General features: G+C 52.6%; 1 protein-coding gene across 12 annotated transcripts in view; it reads right to left on the bottom strand.

Annotated features, from left to right (window-relative positions):
* DOT1L (DOT1 like histone lysine methyltransferase) overlaps positions 1-19,933 on the bottom strand; it is a 51,385-nt gene extending 31,452 nt beyond the window's left edge. For 9 of the 12 annotated variants that reach the window (XR_011257239.1, XR_011257240.1, XR_011257238.1 and 6 more), the window contains exons 1-4: positions 19,620-19,933; positions 9,487-9,530; positions 2,483-2,557; positions 98-161 (exon numbers count right to left, since the gene is read on the bottom strand). Coding sequence is in view for 7 of the 12 variants with exons in the window: in XM_069591482.1 (XP_069447583.1) it covers positions 98-161; positions 2,483-2,557; positions 9,487-9,530; positions 19,620-19,700 (264 nt within the window). In the remaining 5 variants the exon portion in view is untranslated. Of the gene's footprint in view, positions 1-97; positions 162-2,482; positions 2,558-9,486; positions 9,531-19,619 lie in introns of those variants that run through there. The other 3 variants (XM_069591484.1, XM_069591481.1, XM_069591485.1) reach the window with 3 other exon arrangements.
* Positions 19,934-26,028: the final 6,095 nt, after the last annotated feature.

The following is a 26,028-nucleotide window of genomic DNA, read 5'->3' as shown; positions in this document are numbered from 1 at the left end:
CCACACCATGACTTGATGGGCAAGGAGGGGGCCTGAACCACAGCTCAGGGGGCCGAGATGATGACACAGGTCCGAGGTGAGGGTGAAGGCCACCTACCAGCTGGTGGATGCTGTCGATGGCCCGGTTGTACTTGTCACAGAGCCTCTGCATACTCTCAAAGCTAAAACAAGCAAGGGAAGGCACTGGTCACCGCTGGGCTCAGAACAAGCCACCAGGCCTCGGGGGAGGGGGCAGAGGCCATGGGGCAGAGCTTCAGTTCACTGTGCCCTGAGGGCTCAGGTGAGGAATGAGCTTCACAGCTGTTCACAGAACAAGGCAGGCAGAACAAGGCAGGCAGACCAAGGCCAGCCTCACCCCCACCTGTAGATGCAGGAAGTCCCGCTGCCCCAGGGCTGGGGGACAGCTGGGTGCCAAGGGCCACTGTAGGCAGGGAGGGCTCCCAGCACTGCTAGTCGGGTGGGAGGGGACGATAATCAACACCCCGACCCTGCAAACAGAGGTCAGCATCCGCCTTCCTGCTGGTGTGGCTTCCATTTACCCAACAGTGTGAACTGCTGACACTTGCCAGATACAAGCGTCCACGTCAGAAATTCAGCGAGGGAGTCGTCGACCCAGCTTTTCCCCACACCAGGGGGGAGTGTTCAGTGGAAGCCCCCAACCTGGGTTCTCCCAGAGGGTATCTGGGGTATCCATGTTAGTCAGTACCGGCAATGAGCGACCCGACGCCCCTGCATGAGGGGTCTACCCCGGCGTCTGTGCTGCACAGAGGAGGGGGCGGTCACTTGGGGCGTGTCTCCTAACGCCACCCACATTCTGGGCAGCAAGACAGCTGCTCCCCAGTGAGCACCAAGAGCCCAGGGACCCCTGAGATGTATGCAGAGACATGGGGGGGCACCCACACACAGCCTCTCTCAACCTGCATCAAGACCCCTTGACCCTGGGCCCTGGATGGACCCCAAGAGCTTAAGTGCACTTCCTTTTCTAACAGAAGCAAAGGGATCTAAACGGACCCGTAACCACATGACACGTTCAATCTCCGAGAACAGCAGCAGAAGCTGAAAAGCCAGAGACCTCGATAATGGGAAAGAGCCGATGTGGGCGAGGCCAGTGAAACCTCACACAGACAGACAGCGAGGGGACATGCGGCTCTAATATGCTGTGAGCAGGCTGACACGATGAGGTGGGAAACCCATTCTGGAGGAGCTACCTGTATGCTCAGGGGAGGAGTCCAGCCCAGTGCCAGCCCAAAAGGGACCCTGGTAACACAGGCCAGGAGCGGGCAGCCAGGGCAAGTGCCGACACTCCGGTCTGGCTGTCCTCAGGGAGAAAACCCGCACTAGTTCCCAGATTCCTTCCTTGCGCTCCAGCTTCCATGTCCCTGTCAGAGCCCCTGACTACACCCTGGTATACCTCCTCCTGGGAGAATGCACACACATGGAGGCGCAGAGGAGCCTGGCACCTGGGCCCCGCTGTGCCAGCCCTGCCCTCACACACCCCTGCTCTGGGCAGGACTCCGAGGTCACTTGGGTTGCGGGGAGCGGAGAGTTGCCATCAGACTGCACCTGCCCTCTCCCAGCCCGGAATCCTTTCAGTCTGCTTAGGAGCTTCGAAACTCCCCCTCCCTGCCCCCGCGCAAGCACCTTGGAGCAGAAGCACCTCTCAGCACTCCACTGCTTGAGCCAGGCACTCGGCCCTTGACCACCAGGAAATGTGAACCATGTGGATCTTGAGACCGACGTTCAAGGTTAGAGTCCACAGGCACCCCCACCCTGGGGTCAGGGCTGATGCGTGCACCCAGCCACCTAAGCCCGTAACGGCCACCTGTACCAATTATCAGACCGGAAGGAGGTGGGAAGTGAGGGGAAGGGACTAGGGCTGACTGAGTCAGGCAAGTCCTCCCGACACAGGAGTGAGACCACTCAGCCTGCGCAGGGGCCCACAGGCACCTTGGGGCCACCTTCTCCGTCAAGAGCAGTCACCTAGGCCCACAGCCTGCGAGTGATCAAAGTGAGCCTGCCAAGAACTGAAAGAGGCAGGAGAGTCTCTCAAAGAAAAACAAAAAGAAATTCCAGGCAGGCATTCCAGACCCGGCCTCGCCCTTCCCCACCCACAGGACTCTTCTAGGAGATCCAGGATGTGCCTGAGGAAACTGCAGGGAGCAGCCAAAACCATATGAGACCTGGCTGGAGCTGGGGGCCGAGGCTTGAGAAGCCAGGCCAGCGACAGCAGTCACTGCAGTGGAGAGAGCAACTCCAGCTTTACACACGCCGATCCCACTTTCCAATTATGTCCTCACTCCGACAGCCTCTGCCAATATTTGATAAACATTTCCTACCAAAATAACTCCGTGCTGGCTATGGCCAAGTCTAAAAGGAAACTTCCCATCAGCCTGCGGTGTCGAGGAAGGTCTAAATTTAGCCTGTGTCCACACACACGGAGCCCGTCCCGGTGGAGACGCAGCCCCAGCACAACTCCACTTACCTTTTGGTATCGTAGTCAATTAAAACGTAATTCTCCATAGCGAGCTTGAGATCCGGGATTTCCTCACAGACCCATCTGAAACGCAAAAGAAACTAGTATTAGTGCTCTGTGTTCTACTCTCAATGCTGTTCTTAAACACTGTTGATTCTGCAAATACAAAAACAAAACATTCTGGCTACTCATCTCAAAATGTGAAAGATTGAAGGGGGGGCGTGACTTCAAAACAAACAATGTAAAGACATGTTCTTAGGAGGATGCTGTCCTTACAAATTACACAAGTCTCATGTTGCTTCGCGTTTAAACAACGCTGGCCATTGGGAGCTCAATGGATTTAATGTGTTACAGGGTCTAGGACACCAATCAGCTTAAATCAGAGAGTCTGAAAAGCAATGCGTCGACCAGAAATAAAAGGGAACGATTATTTGAAGAATGAACTAATCCCAAGACAAACAACAGGGTTTCTTCAACCGCTGGACTTCTCTGGCAGCCCAGCAGCTAGGACTCGGCACCTTAACTGTTGAGGGCCAGGGTCCAGTGCCTGGACGGGGACTGAGATCACCCCCACAAAAAGTGAAAACAAAAAATACTGCAGTGGGGAAAAAGAGATGGAGGGGGAATCTGCTGATCCCAAGGTGGAACCCTGACTGGATCCTGATACAATCTGGAGAAAAATTGTGAAAGACGAGTCATCATGACAGAGCTTACAGAGAATAAAAGGAAAATAAGGGATATCACGAAAAAAAGCATGTCAATAAACTCAAAAACTTAGGAGAAGTGGACAAATTCCTTAAAAGATGCAAATTACCCAAACCGACACAAGAAGCCGAACACCTGAACAGTGGGACACCCAGCACAGAATGTGACGTGACTTTCTCCCAGAGACTCCCAGCCCACAGAGCTTCGCGGTGAACTCTGCCATTCGCTGGAAAAGTGGTGACGCGGACCCTTTCCAGCTTGGGGAGGCCAACACTGCCATACGACCAAAACCAGAGGACAAAGCCTTGTAAAGATGCAGCTGCTAAACTGGCATCCCTCAAAAACGCAGACACAGAACTCCTCTAGAAATGTTAGTAAGCCGAAGTCAGCAACACATCGTATTCCAATGGAGTGTATCCCAGGAACAGAAGGTTGTTTAACACTCTAAAACCAGTCACTGTAATTCACATCACTGAGAGAATAAAGGAGAAAAAAAAATCATACAATTGTCTCAACACATGATGAAATCAGTTTCCATTCACAATAAAAACTTTCAGGAAACAGGAGTGGAAAGAGCCACCCGCCACCTGATGGAGGGGCAGGGAGGTCTGGAGGAGCTGCTGTCCCTTCGCTGCTGTGGGCTCTGCCAGGGGAGCCCAAGGAGGCCAAGGGTTGGAAAGCAGGGAGGGGCAGTTCTCTCACCATGCGTGCCCACCCACCCCGGGGACCCTCTGACACACACACTGGCCCTAGCCACTGGGTGGCCAGAGCTCCCACATTAGGCGTCTGGCTCCCCTCTCTGCGAGACCCACCCACAGTCCCCGGAGCTGGCTGGGCAGTGCCAGCTCCCTCAGACCCAAGGGAACCCAAGTCACGGTCCCCGTGTCAGCAGTCTCTCCCCCGCACAGGGCCTGCGGAGCAGAGACCGCTACCTCTGGCGAGCGCTTCTCCGGCACATCTGCTTTCCTTGGGAGGGCATCCACACCCCAGTGGCAGGGAAGGACTGGGACCTCCAGCCTTCTACCACAGGGCCCGGACAGCGTTCACACGGCAGGAAAAACCAACCAACAGCACAAAGGCCAGGAAGGAAGAAGCAAAACTATCCCTCCTCATGGAGGGATGCCACACAATTCAGTACATGGGCCAACCTAGAGAGTTTATGGAGAAGCTACCAGAACTCGTGTGGGTTCAGCAAGGTCACAGGATACAGGTCAACTGTACTTACAAACGCCAGCAACAAAGAATTTAGAACAAGAGAAGTTTTACATGTTACTTAAAATAACATTCAAACATAAATACCTAGGAATGATCTTGACTTCTACACTGAAAACAACAAAACATTGCTGACAAAAATTAAAGGCAACATAAATAAATACACAAACAAACAAAACTCAAGAAACGTAAGACTAAATATTGTTAAACCTCCTCCTCAAACTAAACTGCAAAGTGATTCCTCTAAAAAGGTTCAGTTAGGGTTTTTTTTGAGAAACAGACAAACCAATTCTCAAACTGACATACAAGGGCAGAGAATCTAGAAGAGCCAAAATAGCCTTTAAAAATAACAGCAATGGGACTTCCCTCGTGGTCCAGTGGCTAAGACTGTGCTCCCAATGCTGGGGGGGCCGGGGTTCGGGCCCTGGTTGGGGAACTAGATCCCACATACCGAAACTTAAGATCCTGCATGTCACCTCGAAGATCGAAGATCCTTCATGCTGCAAGTAAGACTCAGCACAGCCAAATAAATAATACATATATGTTTGTTTTAGAAAAGCACTGTTGCAAAATCCACACCGCCTTGATTTGAGATGTACTGTAAGTCTACAGTAACCAAGAGTGTGACGGTGGGATTTCCCTGGTGGTCCAGTGGTTAAGACTTCACCTAGTGCAGGGGACGAGAGTCTGATCCCTGATCAGGGAACTAAGATCCCACATGTCGCAGGGCAACTAAGTCCACATGCTGCACCAACAGAGCCCATGCACAGCCAACAGAAAACAGGAGGAGTGTGGTACTGGCAGAGAGGTGAACAGACAGATCGACCATACAGGACATGGGATCCAGAAATAGACTAAACTCTAACAAATGATTTTTGACCAAAGCACCAAGGCAATGTGATGGGGAAAGGAATATTTCAATAAGGCTGGAAGGATTGAATATTGATCGGGAAAAAAGAATCTTGACCCCCGTAAACACAAACCCACATTAGACACAAAGATTAATTCACAACTGATCCTAAAACCTGGATGTAAAACCTAAAACCCCAGACCTTTCCCCAAAAAACGGGAGACTAACTGCCTGACTCTGCAGGTAAAGATTCCCAGCTATGCCTCAGACAACTAACCATCCAAGAATGAGTTGATAAGTTTAAAACTTCATCAAGATGCCATTAAAGCCGCGGTCAGTCACGCCTACCTCACTGGACACTCACAGCCGCAATATGTTAAGAATCCCTACAACTCAGTGAGAAGACAACTTTATCTCTAAAAAGCAACACAAACTCCTTTCCAGGGGAGGAGACCAGAACTCTCTGGGGAAGCGGCCGACTCAGGCTAGGACACAGCAAACTCAAGATGGCTGTGGAGCATCTTGAGGCTCCAGATAGTGAGGCTGTGCTGGGAGCAGGCAGGGTCAAGTCAAGGGGCGGGGGCATAAATCCAGAGAGCCCCCCAGCCAGCACGGGAACGACTGAGGAGCAAAGCAGGTGCAGCAGAAGCGGGTTAGGACCCACAGGATGAAACCAGTGCCTACAGGGGAACAGCCCTTCCTCCCAGAAAAGCTCCAACGACTAACGGGGCAGGGGAAGAAAGCAAAACAGAACAGCCTTTCGAATGCCCTAGTAACTAGTTCTCAGCAGTGAGATTCACTTCTGGATCCTATGATCAGTTGCAAAAGTCCAAGAAGAAACAGGATCTCTGCACAGTCTCCAAGGATTTCCCCCACGATTTTTATTAATTAAAAAGGGGAAAGCAGGAGCTTCCCTGGTGGCTCAGTGGTGAAGAATTCGCCTGCCACTGCAGGAGACAAAGGTTTGCTCCCTGATCCAGGAGGCTCCCACATGTCACTGAGCAACTGAGCCCATCCGTCACAACTACTGAGCCTGTGCCCACAGACTAGGCGCCGCAACCACTGAAGCCTAGGAGTCCTACAGCCCATGCTCCGCAACAAGAGGAGGCACCGCAATGAGGAGCTTGTCACTGCAACTGGAGGGGAACTCCCCCATTCCCCACAACTAGAGGAAAAAAGCCCTCACTGCAATGAAGACCCAGCAGAGCCCAAAATTAACAAATAACTTTCAAAAAAACAGGGGAAACGGTAACTTTACATGAAAGAAACCTGGAAGACACCTCACCACGGCAAGGCATGCAGACGCCACAAGCCGCTTGCTGGGCTCAGAGCACTTTTCTGCACCCACTCCATGCTATCTGAAAGCAGACCACACATGACATTTTCATCCATAAGTATTTCAGTATTAAACTGTAGAAGTTATGGCCTTTTTCTCTCTTTTTTTTTTTCTTTAACCTAACAATGACGGAGGACTTTCTGTGATTCCAAAGCTCACCGTAAAGCTGTGGTGCTGCCCAAAGGACAGAGCCATGTGTCAGTGGCACTGAAAGAGGTTCGAGAAACAAATCACCTCATACACTGTCAACTCATCTTTCACAAAGGTGATAAGGAAATTCCACAGAGAGAGGACAATTTCATCAACAAATGCTGCTGGAACTATGGGATGTCCACATGCAAAGCAATAAGCCTCAACCCATGCTCTGCACCTCATGTAAAAGTTTACTCAAAGTGGAAAAAAAGATGTAAATGTAAAACCTAAACCATAAAACTTCCAGAAACCATGGCAGAAAATCTTTGTGACCTCAAGTTAGGCACACATTATCTCAGCATGCAAAAAACTGCAAACTATAAAAGAAAAAAGTTGATAAATTAGACCTCTATCAAAATTTAAGATATTTGCTCTTTAAAAGACACTCTTATCAATGTGAAGAGACAAGCCACAGACTGAAAGAAAATATTCACAAAACACATACCTAATGAAGGATAAGCCAGAATGACAAAGAATGCTCAAAATTCAATAGTTAAAAAACAACCAGTTTTTTTAAAAGCAGGCAAAAAATGATGAACATCAATAATTCTTAACAAAATTCTCATTAAAACCACAATGATACCACCAAAGGACCAGCAAAAACAACGCCGTCAACATGCCCTGCCAACATGGGAGCCACAGGAGCGGTCCTGCATGGCTGCCTGCATCTTGGAGGGGGCGGTCTTCCTTCAAGCACAATCCAGCAGCCTCATTCCCAGGTATTTACCCAGAATGAAGGAAGACATGTCCACACAAAGACCTCCGTGGGGTGTTTACAACAGCTTTATTTACAATTGCCAAAACTCAGAAACCACCCAAACGTATGTCATCTGGTGAAAGGGTGCACCAATGGTGCACTCCTCAGGAATAAGAAAGAAAAGCTTTTGACACATTTTTTAAAATGTAAAATTCTAGAAAATGCAAAGTAATCCACAGCAACAGAAAGCAGGCTGGGCTGCCCGGGGACAGGAGTGGAGGGACGGGGCCAACAGGGGACCCAGGCAAACAGGGGTGACTCCTTCTCACACAGGTACAAGGGGCACCCACACATCCACCCTGGCCACCATGCTTGCTCCTAACAGGGGGTCTCCCTCCTGTACTTCAGTCACACCTTGACTGTCCCAGTAAACACACGGCAAAAGAGGAAAGTAGATGGCCTTCCCACCTCGTTTCCCCACCCATGGCACTGGTACAGGCGAAACAAACGCTAGGCTGGGTGACGGGCACGTGGGCTCGTCATACACACTGTCCATCTCTGGGCATGTCAGAAATCCTCCAGGATGAAGAGATAAGAGAAGAAACAAAACAGGTGACTGCCATCTTTACCAGTGGGAAAAAGCCATCTGTGGAGACAAGAGGGAAGGACTGAAATAGCCTGCAGACTTGAGGATGGGGAACGGGCCCCGCCAGACCTGGACAGGACCTGGCCACCGGGAGGCTCCAGAGAACCTGTTCTGGCTGGCCAGCTGCACCCCCGTCCTACTGCCCTGCACCACAGGGACACGCCCTCCCTGCAGGAGGCAGCAGGCAACCAGGCCAACCCGCCCCCAGAACTCACCTGGCCCAAGGGAAGGGGGAGGGAACCCAGGCTGGCCAGCTAGGAGCCCCTCGCATAACCACATGGCCTCCCTTCCTCACCAACTTTGACACGTGTGGGTGCTTAGTCGCTGTCATGTACGACCCTCTTGCGATCCCAGGAACTATAGCCCACCAGGCTCCCCTGTTCATGGGATATTTTTTCAGGCAAGAAACTGGAGTGGGGTGCCATTTCCTCCTCCATGATACCTTCCTGACCCAGGGAATGAACCCACGTTTCCCTCGTCTCCTGCACTGGCAGGTAAATTCTTTACACTGAACCACCTGGAAAGCCCCTCCTAACTGGCAGCCTTCTTTAAAAATAAACTAAACTAAGCCGGCCGTAGCACTACTCCACCAACCAACTGGTTTGTGGACTAGACCATTAAAGAAAGTAGATCCCACATTCTCAGCACCACCCCAGTCAGTCCCACCCTGCGAGATGCAATCCTGCACAGAGGCCTGGCTCGGCCCCGAGTGAAGCAGACGAGCTCAGGAGGCTGAGCCGCTTGGCTGCCAGGGGCAGGACGAGGCCTCCTTCACAGGGCACTGCCAGCCTGGCCACCGCAGATTTGAGAGGATATAACAGCACGAGGGAGGTGCCAGAGCCAGGAGAGTGGTCACGGAACGCCGAGGCTTGGTCACTCCGGAGGCCAATGCAAACCCTCAGGTCCAGGGTGAGGAGGACGCCCACCAGGAATACTGCAGGGCCCTCCTCCTGGAACTGCCCAGGCCAGCCTGCCGGGCACCTGCCCTTCACAACGGGTAGGCTCACATGCGGAGGAGTGGCCCAAACCCAACCCCCCATGACAAGAGAGGAAAGCAGGTGATGAGGGGAAGGGGAAGGGGCCGGGGGACCTGCCACTGGGGGTTCCAAGCCTGCCCACAGGAAGCTCACAAAGCACCAGGCCCTGTGCTGGGTCACACTCAGGCACCTAATCCCTGACCCCAGTCACAGTTTCCCTGGGTTCTCCATGGTAACGACGCTGAGGTGGACCAGCATGGAGGAACAGGGAGGCTGACATGTGGGGGCTGAAAGCAAGGGCCAGGAGCCTGAGGTGAGAGTCAGAGTGCACGGCTAGGCGCTGGGGGCCCACCTGAGGCCCCACCTCCAGGCCCCACCCCAGCAGGTGCTACACTCACCTGATGGTCTCGATGATTTCATGAGCAGCATCGTGGTGTTTGTCCTGAAAGACAATGGGACAGGGTTTAGAGCCGTCCCTCCAGCCTCGGTGATGGTGGCAACCAGAGGAGGCAGGCCCTCTAGCCCCCAGGCCTTCCCACCTTGTTTCCCCACCCATGGCACTAGGGTCCCTGCCACAAGGGGCACGCCGGCCTTGGGGGCACCCGGAAGGCAGCAGAGAAGGGAAAGGGCTGGGCTGGAGTCTAACTTTCAACCCTCCTTCCCCAAGGCTCTCCTGGGCACTCTTGCAGCCGGGTAGCCGCAGGCCTGCCTGAGTCCCTGACCCTTGGCTTCCGTCTGTAAAATGGGAAACAAGGATTCTGTCACTGCCAGGAGTGGGTGAGCAGCCATCATCCTGCCCGGTCACAGCAGTGCCCTCCCAGCTGCTCTTCCCAGCGGGCACATCACAGGTCGCTCTGGCCTCTCCCTGCAGTCTCGGTGACCAGTGAACTGGAGACCCCGCAGAAACCAAGGGAGGCCTTCCAGTGGTTCAGACTCCATGCTGCCAGTGCAAGGGGTGTGGGTTCAATCCCTGGTCAGGGAACCAAGATCTCACATGCTGTGCAGTGTGGCCAAAAAATACAAGTGAGCATGCGCGCACGGACGTCTGTAACTTGAGGCCACACTTTCACTCCAACCTTGGTGAGGAGGGCCGTGAAAAGCACGGGCTGAAACCAGAAGTGAGGTAAGAGACCCAGAGCCACCAGCCCTGCCTGGGACAGCAACCGCCCTTCTCAGCCCAGGCCACCGTTTCCCGGCTTCATAATGGACAAGAGCCACGAGGGCAGGTCGCAGGACAGGGCCCCACCCAACTCAGCACTCCAGAACCACTTTCATAGCCCTAGCCTCATCAGTGTTTAACAGCAGCTCTACTGAGGTGTAACTCACATAGAACAGACCCCGCTTTGAGTGTGCAATGTGGTGGAGTCAGTATATTCAGGGTCGTGCAACCAGCACCTCTGTCTAGTTCCAGAACATTCCATCACCCCATCAGCAGACAGGCCTCCCTCTAGCCCCTGAAAACACTAATCCACTCTCTGTCTCTATGCACTTGCCTATTCTGGACATTTGTAAACAGAATTGCAATATGTGACCTTTTGTCCAAAGCCTTAGTTTTTAAGGCAAAGGACAAAAGCAACCTTCTATCATGAATATCCTCCAACTTTGTTTCCTCCATCCTTGGAATACTCCTCCAAGGATGGAGCAGTAAACATTCAATGAACCCCTATCACTTAGACAAAACGGGCGGGAGGTGGAGTGCGTGCGCTCCAACACTGGACAGCCCCGCAGACCAGCGTCTCCTGGCATGGGGTGCTCGACCCCCAGCATCACCACCGCTGACCCAACACCTTCGGGAAGAACCACAGGTGAGAGCGGCAGGCCCCAACACCTCACGGCAAACGTCAGAATGGTGGGGGCAGCTGGTAGCTCCCTGAAAGGTGAAAAAGGCCCCACTTGACACAGCTATTCCTCTCTGGGTGTCTGCCCAAAAGAAGTGAGTACATACAACCACAGCCCCAAACTGGAAATCACCCAAACAACCACCAACAGGTGAATGAATAAACAAATGTGTCGTCCCTCCATGCATGGGAGCATCACTCGGCCTCGAAAAGAAGCCCTGACACTCACTGCCATGTGGACGGACCCTGAGAACACGACGCTCAGTAAGAGAAGCAGACACAGAGGGACATACAGGGTGTGATTCCACAAATGGGAAATGTGCAGAACAGGCTGATCCAGAGACACAGGGAGTGGGTTCCTGGTTGTCAGAGGCTGGGGCAGGAGGATGGGGGGAATGTTGATGGAGATGGGGTTTCTCCGGGGGGCGATGGAATGTTCTAAAATTAGTAGTAGTGATGACTGCACCCAGTGCACAAACCAGGGAACAGCATGTTCGGGGCAGATGAGTTGCATGGTGCGGGAATTACACCTCAATAATGCCATTAACAGGGAATTCCTTGGCAGTGTCTACACTCTCACTGCTGAGGGCCCGGGTTCAATCCCTGATCGGGGAGCTAAGATCCCCCAAGTCACTGAGGTGGCAAAAACAAACTAATAACAACAAAACGTCTGGGAGTAGATGTGATGTACTGTTAAAAGCACCTCCAACCTCAGCAGGAAAATCCTGAGTCTCTGGGATGCTCACAGGTGAACAACATCCAGGAAGTCAAGTCCCCACAGCCCTGGCAGGCATCCCCGGGCCCCCACAGCACAGACGGCAGAGACGACGCCACGCTGTCCTGAAGGGTCCACTCAGAGACAAGCTCACACGAACAGTGCACAGGGCTGTGGGGCAGCCACGGAACGAAGGGGATGGTCTGGGCCTCTTCACCAATGCTGAGACGCTTACTCTGAGGGGAACTAGCCCCGTGGACTGGGGAGTCTCAGGCAGCATGTGGAGCGCCACGATTCTGGCCCCATCAGCATTTGGATGAAGCATCTACAGCAGCCTCCTGTGGGCACCTGACCAGACTCCCTGGCCTGCCAGCTCTCGGTTCCTGCCCTCAGACACCATGAGCGGTCACCAGTGTATGTTATTCAAGTTGCGAAATGTCAGGCTGTTTCGTTACACACCACAGATAACGGATACACGCCCTGGGTTTAGGCTGATATGCAGGAAGCACGGCCTGCAAGAACAAGTCTGAGAGCCAGAGGAAGATGCAGTAGCAACCAGAAACATTTGCTTCCAGTCATCACCGTGAGATTACAAAACAAGGAGTACCATGAAAGGCCCCATGAATGCCCATGTGCAAAAGCCCACCATGTGGCAGGAGTGTGCCCAGCTGGCAGGAGTGTGCCCAGCTGTGGACCGCGCTCCCTCTCTGGACCCCCAGGCAGCCAGGACACGTCCAGGGCCCCTCCTCCTGCAGGGCCTGCAGGGGCCCCTGGGAAGACACGGGGCCTGGAGCGTGGTCTTCTCTGAGATGAGGTGAACTCAAGCTGTCCTAAGCTCTAACACCAAAAAGAGAGGAGGGAATGGTTGACAACATGCCTCCTCCAACTTCGTGACGCTGCTGCAGGGCCTGTCCAGCTTCCCGTGGCTGCCCTGACCACCTGAATGACTCGGAAGCTCTCACAACCTCTCAGCTCTGGCCACTTCTCACGCTCCACAGGTCTTCAGATCAGAGTAGCGCCAGTGGGGGTCCACATGGAGGGGCTGTCGGGGAGGGACTCTGGGGTGATGGGAGAAGAGGATGATCAAAAGCTCAGCACCAGAACTCTCTTCGCCTGAGGCCAAGGCCAAGGCCGTGATGGGAAAGGAGGGCAAGGGTCAGGAAGGACAGGAGGCCCTTCCAGGGGCCCAGTCAGCAGAAGGACTCACCCAGGATCCCTGAGCAACCAGTGGCTGCATGGCTGCCAGCCCGAGGTCTGGAAAGTCCAGGCAAGCCTCACCTTGAGCACTGTAGCTCTGAGCGTGCCAGCACTGTCCCACCCCCAGCAGGGGTCACTGTCAATGCCCCACCAGGGTACCTGGTGCCAGCCACCCCAGAACCAAGGCCAAAGGAGTGCCTCTCCAGGGGCCTCAAGACCGACTTGTCCCTCCACACACAGGAGTATCAGTTGGCCCTGCAAAGGGGTGAAGAGCCGACACTCGCTACCACGTGGGCAGACCCTGAGAGCACGATGCTCAGTGAGAGAGGCAGACACAGAAGGACACACAGGCTATGACTCCACTGATGGGAAACGTGCAGAGCAGGCCGATCCACAGACACAGGGAGTGGGTTCCTGGTGGTTAGGGGCTGGGGATGCAGGTCCTTTGAGGGGATGAAATGTCCTGGAATTAGATAAGATGGTTGCACAACTCTGTGAATACAGTAATACAGTACAGTAAAACCCGTTAAACTGTACACCTGCGGTAGGTGAGCTGTGTGGTACGAATGTTATCTGGACATAATAAAAGGAAAAAAGTATTAGTTGCTCAGTAGTGTCTGACATTTTGCAACCCTATGACTGTAGCCCGTCAGGCTCCAGGCAAAAATACTGGAGTGGGTTGCCATTTCCTCCTCCAGGGGATCTTCCCAACCACACATAAAGGAGATTTCATTAATGTGCGTTAGAGGATACCCCAGGTTAACCTGTAACTGTCTCTTGAGCCTTTAAATTCTATACCAATTCTATACCTCTGGTTGGCCAATTGTTTGTTTCTTTATTTAGGTTTTAAGGTGAATGACCTGGGGCTATTTGTTTCCATCAACCTGACTGTGAATCTAAAGACACAGTTGAAATGTCTATTTTTCTTCTATCCTCAGAAGAAATTGCTGCAACTCTACTCTATGATTCTCATTCTGTTCAGCTTACAATACAAATAGCTTATTATCTTTTGCAACCTATGTCTTACAATAAAGCAGTGCTGAAAAATTAAATAGAAAGTTCAGTTGCCATATAGGCTACGAAAATGATTTGCTGGTGGTGAGTTTTAAACTTGATTCTACATAAATTTACTAAGAAGGGCACTTCAAATTTTGCTCTTTAAGGTATCTTGAAATTATAGGCTCACTCTCCCTAAAATTTCTAAAAGTGTACAGCTTAGAACAAAGCTGTTATTAAATAAACACAAAAACCACAAGACCTGACAAGGCCCCTCCTCCCATGTCCTGCCTCTTCACCTGGGCTGCACCCAAACCAGGTGTGGGCCCAGCCCTGCCCCTCGGTGGGAGCCTGGCTCAGTCCCAGGGCAAGCCCAGAGCAGACCACGGGGGGCCGCTCACAGACCAGGAAAAACATAATCCACTATGAACAGGTCCAACACCGCCATGCAATGGAGAAATCCTTCTGAGGAGTCTCATTCCAAGCCCCCCGACCCTTGCTATCGCTGAGGAGCAAAGAAGCAGCAGTTCCAGAGGTAGTATTCCTCTACCAGGGGCCGCCCATCCCCCTGCATAAGGCTAATGCACCTTCCGTGCCTCAGCCTCGGACCCCACAACTAACTCAGGGGATTCAAACTGAAGCCCAGCAGAGACAGTTTCTCCATCCAGGGTCACACACAATGATGCTGGAGCCTCGGACCTCCCCACCCAGCTCACAGGGCCGTGCCTCGGCTGGAAGAGGGCCCTGTCCAACACAGGGGTGCCAAGGAACACTGCTCCAGGGCTAATCACCCCTGGGCTAGGGACTGAGACAGTGACCATGGGTGGAGAAAGTAAGGGAAGAAAAGAGAAATGCTGGTTGGGAGGGGAGGTCAGGCAGGTGGGCAGCGAGGGAGGCTGCAGAGGACACGGACCGACTCGGGCATGTCCTCTCTGAACATTCTCGGGACCACCACAGGCGCTGGGGGCAGGAGACCTGGTGGTGGGAAGGGCAGGACAGCTTGAAACGACAGAGAAGGAGCCAAAGAGGCTCCCAGGCACAGCCCTGAGCAAGAGGAACAGAATGGACTGTTATCCCCTGGTGGAAAGACAGGTGCGCAAACTGGGGAGAGCACTGACTGAGAAGAGAGAATGAGGGGCAAGAGGGGCCTCTCGGGAGACGAGCACGGAGCCCAGGCCCCAGGCCCCGGCAGACACGGCTGGCCACACCCTGCAGGGCCCCGGAACACTGCACCCTGGTGAACCCAGGCCAGTGAAAGAATCACATCGTCGTGCAGCTTCGAAAGGGGTCGCCATCAGGAGAAGCTGGGAGAAGAGAACACTTGGTGCCTCCGTCTCATTTCTTACAACTGTACAAGAATCTATGATTATCTGAAAACAAAAACTTTAAAAGAAAAGGACAGGGCTCCCAGAGGAAGACGGGGGCAGGTGGCCCACAGCTCCGCCACCTCCTCCCTAGTGAATACCCCAGGTTCCAGCACCGCTGGCTCCTTCCACCAGGAGCAGAGTACTTGGCCTGCCTACTCCAGGACACCTGGATGTCAGGGCCCAGGGTACAGAAGCTGAGAGCCACATGCGGGGTACCAGGCGTTTCCAATGACGCCATCCTCTCTAAAGTGGTCACCTCACCCACGGAGAGCTGTCAGAGGGTTAACCTGACTTCCACCTGAGCTCAGATTAGTCAGCACTCACTCATGCACACAAGAGGTCAGAGCAGAAAATATTTTCTGAGTCATAGGGAGGGATGGCTCAGCCAGCCGCCCACCTCAGCTACTACTCACAGCCGAGTCTGGGGCATGACGGCTCAGCATTCATCAGAGACTCGTGCGCTCGCGGAGGCAGGCAGGGACAGTCACACCGAGGCTGCTCCACACCCACAGCCTCCGTGAGTCACCGAGGGGAAGGACTACTGCCCGCCCTCGCAACCTCCGGCCCAGCCACCAGGCACCTGCTCCCTCCTGAGCTGAGACCCAGTTTTCTACCAAGAGAAGGGCCATCCTGCTTTAGCAACGCTGCCATAAACTGCGAGTGGACATCTGGGAACTCTGCGACAGAAGGAACAAAACTCGCCCTGCACCACGCCCTCTTATTTGTCAACTGCACAAAAACCCATTTCGGAGGCTGGACATTTCCGCATGTGGAAGACTGTGGCTGTCTGCACTTCCTCCTGTGGGTGCCCTCTCTTTGGAGAAGCCACTCACCCTCCCTCAGCCCCACCCTCCAGGACCTCATCCCCAGGACACATCTCCATTGCACCTCTGTGTTTACAGACAGCCCACCGACCCTCCTCATTCATAAGATTCCTGAGAGCAAGAACACTTGTGTACTGTGCTCTGCTCCCCTTGGAACACTGGAGATATACAGGAGGTGCTGGGATGAATGAATGAATGAATGAATGAACAAACAAGCAAGCTCAGTCATTTCCAATGTGTGGTCACATGAGTAATCTGACCTTTGGAAAGGCTATGCTCCTGGAAGTGGCCCATTTTCTTAACGTACTCATCATCTAGTCATCACTAAATATGAACTCTTATAATAAAGTTCTGCCCCCTCACTTCCTGTGAGAAAGCAAAATCTCCCAGTGGGGACACGGGAGGGGAGCAGACGTCACTGCACTGCTTTAGGAAGGTTGCAGCTTGCTGACCATGGCACGCCCCAGCCCCCACCTACTGCCTGGTCTTGGGACTGCCACCCCAGGAATGGCTGCTGACCTCAGATGGAGTGCCCAGCCAGGCAGGCAACACACCCTGAACCCTGCCAAGTAAGGTCCTGCCAGCAAGAGAAAGACACTCTCTAGTTCAGACCCGCCCACCACTGGAAAGCCAGCTCCCGCTGGGACCTGGACACACACGATGTCTTACTGGCAAAGGTTACAGACCTCTGTATATTGTCATCCTGCTTATTTAACTTATATTCAGAGTACATCATGAGAAACACTGGGCTGGAAGAAGCACAAGCTGGAATCAAGATTGCCGGGAGAAATATCAATAACCTCAGATATGCAGATGACACCACCCTTATGGCAGAAAGTGAAGAAGACCTAAAGAGCCTCTTGATGAAAGTGAAAGAGGACAGTGAAAAAGTTGGCTTAAAGCTCAACATTCAGAAAACGAAGATCATGGCATCTGGTCCCATCACTTCAAGGCAAATAGATGAGGAAACAGTGGCAGACTTTATTTTTTGGGGCTCCCAAATCACTGCAGATGGTGACCGCAGCCATGAAATTAAAAGATGCTTACTCTTTGGAAGCAAAGTTATGACCAACCTAGACAGCATATTAAAAAGCAGAGACATTACTTTGCCAACAAAAGTCCGTCTAGTCAAGGCTATGGTTTTTCCAGTAGTCATGTATGGATGTGAAAGTTGGACTTTATTATAAAGAGAGCTGAGTGCTGAAGAATTGATGCTTTTGAATTGTGGTGTTGGAGAAGACTCTTGAGAGTCCCTTGGATGGCAAGGAGATCCAACCAGTCCATCCTAAAGGAAATCAGTCCTGAATATTCATTGGAAGGACTGATGTTGAAGCTGAAACTCCAGTACTTTGGCTATCTGATGCGAAGAGCTGACTCATTTGAAAAGACCCTGATGCCGGGAAAGATTGAAGGCAGGAGGAGAAGGGGACGACAGAGGATGAGGTGGTTGGATGGCATTACCAACTCAATGGACATGAGTTTGAGTAAACTCCGGGAGTTGGTGATGGACAGGGAGGCCTGGCATGCTGCAGTTCATGGGGTCACAAAGAGTCGGACATGACTAAGAAACTGAACTGAACTGAGCAGACCTCTGTGGCCTTGCTCCGCCCTGAAAATAAGATGGTGATGGCAACAATGGGACCATCTCCAGATGAACCTTCATCTTAGTTTCAGGTGCTTCAGTGCTGGGTCACAGTGGATTTCTAGATTCTCCTGATACTCATAATACCAATTTTGGAAAAATACCAATTTCCAAGATGCAGGAATGTTGTTAAACAGACATTCAGCACAGACCCCAGTCTGACTCCCAGAGTGTTCCCCCAAGTGAGGTGAAAATCCAAGTTCACCTGCCCTGGGCTGTTTAGTAGCTCTATTCCTGATCTCTCAAAACTGCACAGCAGGGAAAAGGAGTGACTACTCACACCCTCAACAACGGGCATGAATCTCACATACATTTTGCTAAGCCAAGCAGCCCGAATCAAAAAGCTACACATTGTTGACCCCATTTACTTGACTTCCCAGAAAAGCCAAAACCTTAGAGACTGAGATGAGACTGGTGGCCAGGAAGCGAGAGGCGAGTTGATGCCAAAGGGCAGCAGATGGTTTGATGGGATTGTTCTGCTGCCTGACTGCAATGATCTGTCAAATACTCTAGAACTATGAGCTACAAGTGAACCACACTTCATGTCCACTGAGAATAAACATATTACATTTTGAAAAATGTACGGGCCAACGTACTGGTACAAGACGAGTGCAGTAAGAGGGGCAGAGAGGGAGGCAGCTGGATCAACTGGAGTTTTGAACGTTCTCCCCACTTTCAGTTTACGTCCCCTGGATCGTCTCCCCGCCCTGCCCACTGCTCAGGCCGCACGCCAGGGCGAGCGACACAGAGCTACCCAACCGGAAAAGCCAGAGCCCGGGCTCAGCCGCGCCTCCGGGCGCAGGAAGCGCAAAAATAGAAAGCGCCGGTGCGCTCGGCGGGCTGGAAAGCCTCCGACCTCGGAGAACCGCGGAGCACCAGGGCCAGGAGCCAACGTCGGCTCCTGGGCGGTCCCAGCGTCCCGACCCCGCCCCTGGCCGCGACAGTTTCCAAAAACTGACACACACGGAGCCCGCGCGAGGGGCGGGGCGCGCGGGCTTCCCCGCCGGGTCCCGTGGAGGCCGGTCCCCCCGCAAGCCGAGCGCGCGAAAGGGCGCCCCAAAGGCGCCCGCCCACCGCGCCCGCTGTGCTTTCCCTCCCGAAGGCGCGCTGCCCAGCCCGAGCGCGGTCGCTGGGGCACGGACACGCGCACCCACGCCGCCACCGGGGACAGGAGCCGGGGCGCCCACCCTGCGCCCTGCATGTCTGGAATCACCCGGACGCCTGTGTAAATTTCCGTTCGGCCTGTCATTTTCCAAAGGCCACACAAGATCAGGGAACAGGACGCCTCCAAGGGTCCGGCCAGCCCACCCACTCAAATTAGGGAACAGGACGCCTCCTTACCAAGGGTCCGGCCAGCCCACCCACTCAAACTAGGGAACATGACGCGTCCTTGCCAAGGGTCCGGCCAGCCCACCCACTCAAGATCCAGGAACAGGACGCTTCCTTTCCAAAGCTCTAGCCAGTCCTGCCCCTCAAAATTAGACAAATGCCTAATTTACAAAATTAACAACTGGAAAGGAGGAAAGAGTGTCCTCAAAAATAAAAAAGCTGAGCACGGTGACAGCGCCAAGAAAAAACTACCAGCAAAGAGAAACCCTACACGTCAAATCATAAAGTACGGAAAGGCAAGCCCGCCGGCCGTCCAGGCCCGGGGAACGGGGGTCCCCAGCCCCGCAGGACCAACGGCAGCCCGGCTCGGGCGCCCCTCGGAGGCGCAGGGTCCCCGCGGCCCAGTTTGCGCCCTCGGCCGGCCCGGGTTCCCCGCTGCCCACCCTGCGCGCGGGGCTTGGAAACGGCCGCCGAGAATCCGGCGGGGCGGGAATGGGGGGTCCCAGGGAAGGTTGGGCGCTCGAGTCGCTCCGTTTCTCGGTGGGCCCCCCACCAAGCTCACCGGGGAGTAGGGGGCTAGGGTCTGGGGAGAGGGGGTTGGGGAAAAGCGGGGCGGCACTCACGTAGACCGGCAGCGGCCACGGGTAGACGGCGGGCTCGGCCCCCACGGGCGACTTGAGCCTCAGCTCCAGCTTCTCCCCCATGTCGGCGCGCGCGGCCGCCGCACCATGCTAGTCGGGCGGTTGGGGGAGGGGCGGGGCCCCGCCGGCGGGGGCGGGGCGGACGGCCGGAGGAGGGCGGGCGGGAGGCTGAGGGGAGGGGGCCTGGCCTGGGCCTCAGCCGCCGCCACCGCGCTCCCGTCCAGCCCCCGGCTCCCTCTTTGTGGTCACAGGCCCGGGGCCTCCAGCGCCGCCGCCATCTTGGGCCGGCGTGAGACGAGCACAATGAGCCGGGGGCCGGGCTGAACCACTCGCGGCGCGCGCGCGGGGGGGCCTGGCGCGAGGAGGCGGTGCGCTCCCGCTGCCCCGCCCGCCGCGCCTCGTGCGCCCCCCCCCGCCGGCCCGCCCTGTGGGCTCTCCCGCTCCCACGCACGCACGCACGCACGCACGCACGTCCTCGGTTGCCCTCGGTTGCCCCCACCAGCCCCAAACGGGAACCTGGGGAGACCCCGCAAGGCCTGGGACGGAGGGTTCGAAACCCGCTCTTGGCGGACAGGAACAACCCCTCCCCCCCCATAATAAAAGTATAATTTCTCATTAAAGGTGACAGGTAGAGTCCCGGCTTCGGTCACAAGAATGCCATATATTTAGCCTATTTTGTTGTTGTTCAGTCGATAAGTTGTATCCATTTTTTTGTGACCCCATGGACTGCAGCATGCCAGGTTCCTGTATACTCCAATATCTCCCCAAATTTGCTCAAATTTATGTCAGTGAATTGAATCCGTGATGATATCTAATTGTCCCATCCTCTGCCACCGCCTTCTCCTTTTGCCCTCAATCTTTCCCAGCATCAGGGTCGCTTTTCCTGTTAGATAGCCTAAGTATTAGAGCTTGAGCTTCAGCATCAGTCCTTCCAATGAACATTCAGGGTTGATTTCCTTTAGGATTGACCGGTGATGTCTTTGCAGTCTGGAGGGACTCTCAAGAGTCCAGCACCACAGTTCAAAAGCATCAATTCTTTGGTGCTTGGCCTTCTTTGTGGTCCAAATCTCACAACCATACATGACTATTGGAAAAAACATAGCTTTGATTATATGGACCTTTGTTGGCAAAGTGATGTCTCTGTTTCTTAATAAGCTGTCTAGGTTTGTCATAGTTTCCTTCCAAGGAGCAAGGATCTTTTAATTTCGTGGCTGCAGTCACCATCGGCAGTGATTTTCTGTGTGCGTGCTCAGTCATGTCCAACTCTTTGCGACTCCATGGACAGACCCCACCAGACTCCTCTGTCCATTGGATTTCCCAGCAAGAATACTGGAGTGGGTTTCCATTTCCTCCTCCAAGGGATCTTCTCAATTCAGTGATCAAACACGCATCTCCTGTGTCTCCTGCCCTGGCGGGCGAATTCTTTACCACTGAGCCACCTGGGAAGCCTACAGTGATTTTGCAGCCTGAGAAAATGAAATCTGTCACTGCTTCCATTTTCCCCAGTTTATTTGCCATTAAGTGGTGGGGCTGGCTCCTTATCGCCAAATTCAGACTTAAATTGAAGAAAGTAGGGGAAACCACTAGACCATTCAGGTATGACCTAAATCAAATCCCTTATGATTATACATTGGAAGTGAGAAATAGATTTAAGGGACTAGATCTGATAGATAGAGAGCTGGATAAACTATGGACGGAGGCTCATGACATTGTACAGGAGACAGGGATCAAGATCATCCCCATGGAAAAGAAATGCAAAAGAGCAAAATGGCTGTCTGGGGAGGCCTTACAAATAGCTGTGAAAAGAAGAGAAGTGAAAAGCAAAGGAGAAAAGGAAAGATATAAGCATCTGAATGCAGAGTTCCAAAGAATAGCAAGAAGAGATAAGAAAGCCTTCCTCAGTGATCAATGCAAAGAAATAGAGGAAGACAACAGAATGGGAAAGACTAGAGATCTTTTCAAGAAAATTAGAGATGCCAAGGGAACATTTCATGCAAAGATGGGCTCGATAAAGGACAGAAATGATCTGGACCTCACAGAAGCAGAAGATATTAAGAAGAGGTGGCAAGAATACATGGAAGAACTGTACAAAAAAGATCTTCACGACCCAGATAATCATGATGGTGTGATCACTAATCTAGAGCCAGACATCTTGGAATGTGAAGTCAAGTGGGCCTTAGAAAGCATCACTACGAACAAAACTAGTGGAGGTGATGGAATTCCAATGGAGCTGTTTCAAATCCTGAAAGATGATGCTGTGAAAGTGCTGCACTCAATATGCCAGCAAATTTGGAAAACTCAGCAGTGGCTACAGGACTGGAAAAGGTCAGTTTTCATTCCAATCCCTAAGAAAGGCAATGCCAAAGAATGCTCAAACTACCGCACAATTGCACTCATTTCACATGCTGGTAAAGTAATGCTCAAAATTCTCCAAGCCAGGCTTCAGCAATCTGTGAACCATGAAATTCCAGATGTTCAAGCTGGTTTTAGAAAAGGCAGAGGAACCAGAGATCAAATTGCCAACATCCGCTGGATCATGGAAAAAGCAAGAGGGTTCCAGAAAAACATCTATTTCTGCTTTATTGACTATGCCAAAGCCTTTGACTGTGTGGATCACAATAAACTGTGGAAAATTCTGAGAGAGATGGGAATACCAGACCACCTAACCTGCCTCTTGAGAAATCTGTATGCAGGTCATGAAGCAACAGTTAGAACTGGACATGGAACAACAGACTGGTTCCAAATAGTAAAAGGAGTACGTCAAGGTTATATATTGTCACCCTGCTTATTTAGCTTATATGCAGAGTACATCATGAGAAACGCTGGACTGTAAGAAACACAAACTGGAATCAAGATTGCCGGGAGAAATATTAATAACTTCAGATATGCAGATGACACCACCCTTAAGGCAGAAAGTGAAGAGGAGCTAAAAAGCCTCTTGATGAAAGTGAAAGAGGAGAGTGAAAAAGTTGGCTTAAAGCTCAACATTCAGAAAACTAAGATCATGGCATCCGGTCCCATCACTTCATGGGAAATAGATGGTGAAACAGTAGAAACAGTGTCAGACTTTATTTTTTGGGGGGCTCCAAAATCACTGCAGATGGTGACTGCAGCCATGAAATTAAAAGATGCTTACTCCTTGGAAGAAAAGTTATGACCAACCTAGATACCGTATTGAAAAGCAGAGACATTACTTTGCCAGCTAAGGTCCGTCTAGTCAAGGTTATGGTTTTTCCAGTGGTCATGTATGGATGTGAGAGTTGGACTGTGAAGAAGGCTGAGCGCCGAAGAATTGATGCTTTTGAACTGTGGTGTTGGAGAAGACTCTTGAGAGTCCCTTGGACTGCAAGGAGATCCAACCAGTCCATTCTGAAGGAGATCAACCCTGGGATTTCTTTGGAAGGAATGATACTAAAGCTGAGGCTCCAGTACTTCGGCCACCTCATGTGAAGAGTTGACTCATTGGAAAAGACTCTGATGCTGGGAGGGATTGCGGGCAGGAGGAGAAGGGGACGACAGAGGATGAGATGGCTGGATGGCATCACGGACTGGATGGACGTGAGTCTGAGTGAACTCTGGGAGATGGTGATGGACAGGGAGGCCTGGCGTGCTGCGATTCATGGGGTCGCAAAGAGTTGGACACGACTGAGCTACTGAACTGAACTGAACTGCACCCATTCAAGTATTCTTGCCTGGAGAATCCTATAGACAGAGGAGCCTGGCTGGCTGCACTCCATGGAGTCACAAAGAGTTGGACACAACTGAGCAACTTAACACAATATACGTATGTTGTGTGCGAGTATATACACACCCGATGGATTCTGTTTGTCTGGAGAACCCTCACAGACACAGACCCTTATGACAGTTGAGCACCTCCTCTGTGCCAGCCAGGAAGCCAAATGCTTGTTCTTTCAGTGCGTGCCTTTATTGTTGCAAGTCCCCAGGTGAGGTGTCTTGGGGTCAGAGAAGTTCACAGGGTGCTGGCAGGGGGGCTGGCTGGAGCCCACATGGAGTTCTGACTATGCTAACAGCAGTAGAGCCCCACAGTCCCGCACCCCGGGGTGTTGCTCACAAAGACGTGGAGGGAGAGACAGGATCTGCAGGAAGGTCTAGGGAAGCTTCTGAAGGTCCCTTCGGAGCCCCAGATGGAGGTTGGATCCCCAAGGGTGTTCTTGGTCAGGACTCTGGGTGGGTGAGGGTTACACAGAGTCACTCACTTGAAAAGTATCCATTCTGCCCTTGTCTGTATGTTTATCCACCAAAATCTTTTAAAAATGGATGCCTTGGTTGCTGGGAACACACCTGCCAAAGTTGTGTGTCTGTGTTGTAAGGGGACCCAGCAGGAGGACTCAGAAATGGATGAGCCCCCCATTCACAGGGGTGGAGAACTTGAGCTAAGGATGGTCAGCAAGGTCCTGGAGAGAAGGGTCCCTGCTCTGGACACCCTCTTCCCAGCCCAAGATACCCAGAGCCACCACCTTACCCACACCACAGAGGAGAGTCAGTCACCGTGGCTCCCAGGCTCCCTGCACTAGGAGCTATTTTAAGCTTGCATCCCACAGGACATAGCTAGAGAGAGCTGCTGTCTGCAGACAATCTCTGTCTCTCTCGCTCCCTTGCCTCTCAGCTTCTTCCCCTTCCCCCTTAGCTGTCACAAACCGCATTTCTGCAGAGACCCCCGGGATCCTCTGAGACCCTGATTCAGGCACCAGCCACAGGATAGCCCACAGACAGCTGAAAACCCTAGTCCCTCCTTGTGCCCACCCCCACCATCTGACAGATGTCAAAGCAAGCCCTAGTCAGGTATGACTTTGGGTCCAGGGATATTGGCACATGCTGTCAGCATGCCACTTTCTTCCTTAGACTCCTCCCTCCCTCCTGTATTACTATCACTTCCTCCAGGACCTTCTCAGACTCTCCTATATGAGGCTGGGCTCAAGGTGTGCCCTCACCTATCCTTTGTTGCTGTTCAGTCTCTGAGTCATATCTGACTCTTTGCGATCCCATGGACTGCAGCTTGCCAGGCTTCCCTTTCCTTCACTGTCTCCCAGAGTTTGCTCAAACTCATGTCCATTGAGTCAGTGATGCCATCCAATCATCTTGTTGCAGGAAGGGGGACCCCTTCCAGGGCCCGAAACTGGGTTCTTGTCTAACATTCAGAAATGAACTGTCCGAGGAGACACATGTGCTGACAAAGCAAGAGATTTTATTGGGAAAGGGCATCCAGGTGGAGAGCAGTAGGGTAAGGGAACCCAGGAGAACTGCTCTGCTGCATGGCTGGCAGTCTCAGGTTTTATGGTGATAGGATTCGTTTCTGGGTGGTCTTTGGCCAATCATTCTACATTCAGAGTCTTTCCTGGTGGCACACGCATCACTCAGCCAAGATGGATGCTGCTGCTGCTGCTGCTGCTGCTAAGTCGCTTCAGTCGTGTCCGACTCTGTGCAACCCCATAGATGGCAGCCCATGAGGCTCCCCCGTCCCTGGGATTCTCTAGGCAAGAGTACTGGACTGGGTTGCCATTTCCGTCTCCAGTGCATGAAAGTGAAAAGTCAAAGTGAAGTCGCTCAGTCGTGTCCGACTCTTAGCAACCTCATGGACTGCAGCCTACCAGGCTCCTCTGTCCATGGGATTTTCCAGGCAAGAGTACTGGAGTGGGGGCCATTGCCTTCTTCAATATGGATGCTAGTGAGAGGGATTCTGGGAAGTGGACAGACACATAGTGTCTCCTTTCGACATTTCCCAAACTCTTCCAGTTGGTGGTGGCTTATTAGTTCCGTATTCCTTATCAGGATCTCCTATCATAAAACAACTCATGCAAATGGTTACTATGGTGCCTGGCCAGGGTGGGCGGTTTCAGTCAGTGTGCTTCCCCTAACAACTCTCCCCTGAGAGACTTCATACTCGAGATACTTCTTGGGAATTGAGGCGGAGGTCTCTTTCTTCTGTAACTTCTTCCTGCCGTCCATGGGCATAGGAGTGCCTAGCAGAGCAGAAGTGTCTCTCTACCTGATCTAAGCTGGAGTGTTCCACATCTGAAACCAGCTTCCACCCTTGTAGTAACAGCAATTTATTTTGAAACTGTTGGCCCCTCTCAGAGATGGAATAGACAAGGGCCAAACAGGAGACCTAACAGGCTGGCCATCTCTGGTCCCCAGAAACAGAAGGCAACATTTGGAGTGAGGGTTGCAGGGTTTGTGACCCTTTTTGATTGGTTTGGTGGTGAGGCAACAGAGCTGTGCTTCAGGAATCTTGTGTTCAGCCTGAAGTTACCATCCTCCACCTAGGTGGGGGCTCAAAGACATTATTATGCATATTTCTTTGAGTAGGAACCAGGACTCTGTCTGGAGGCTGTACCAACCTTTGATTTTTAATCCTATTTCTGTATCCCTT

Source organism: Ovis canadensis, chromosome 5 (assembly GCF_042477335.2).
Source record: "Ovis canadensis isolate MfBH-ARS-UI-01 breed Bighorn chromosome 5, ARS-UI_OviCan_v2, whole genome shotgun sequence".
In the NCBI taxonomy this organism is placed as follows: Eukaryota; Metazoa; Chordata; class Mammalia; order Artiodactyla; family Bovidae; genus Ovis; species Ovis canadensis.
This window is presented reverse-complemented; position numbering and strand designations above follow the sequence as displayed.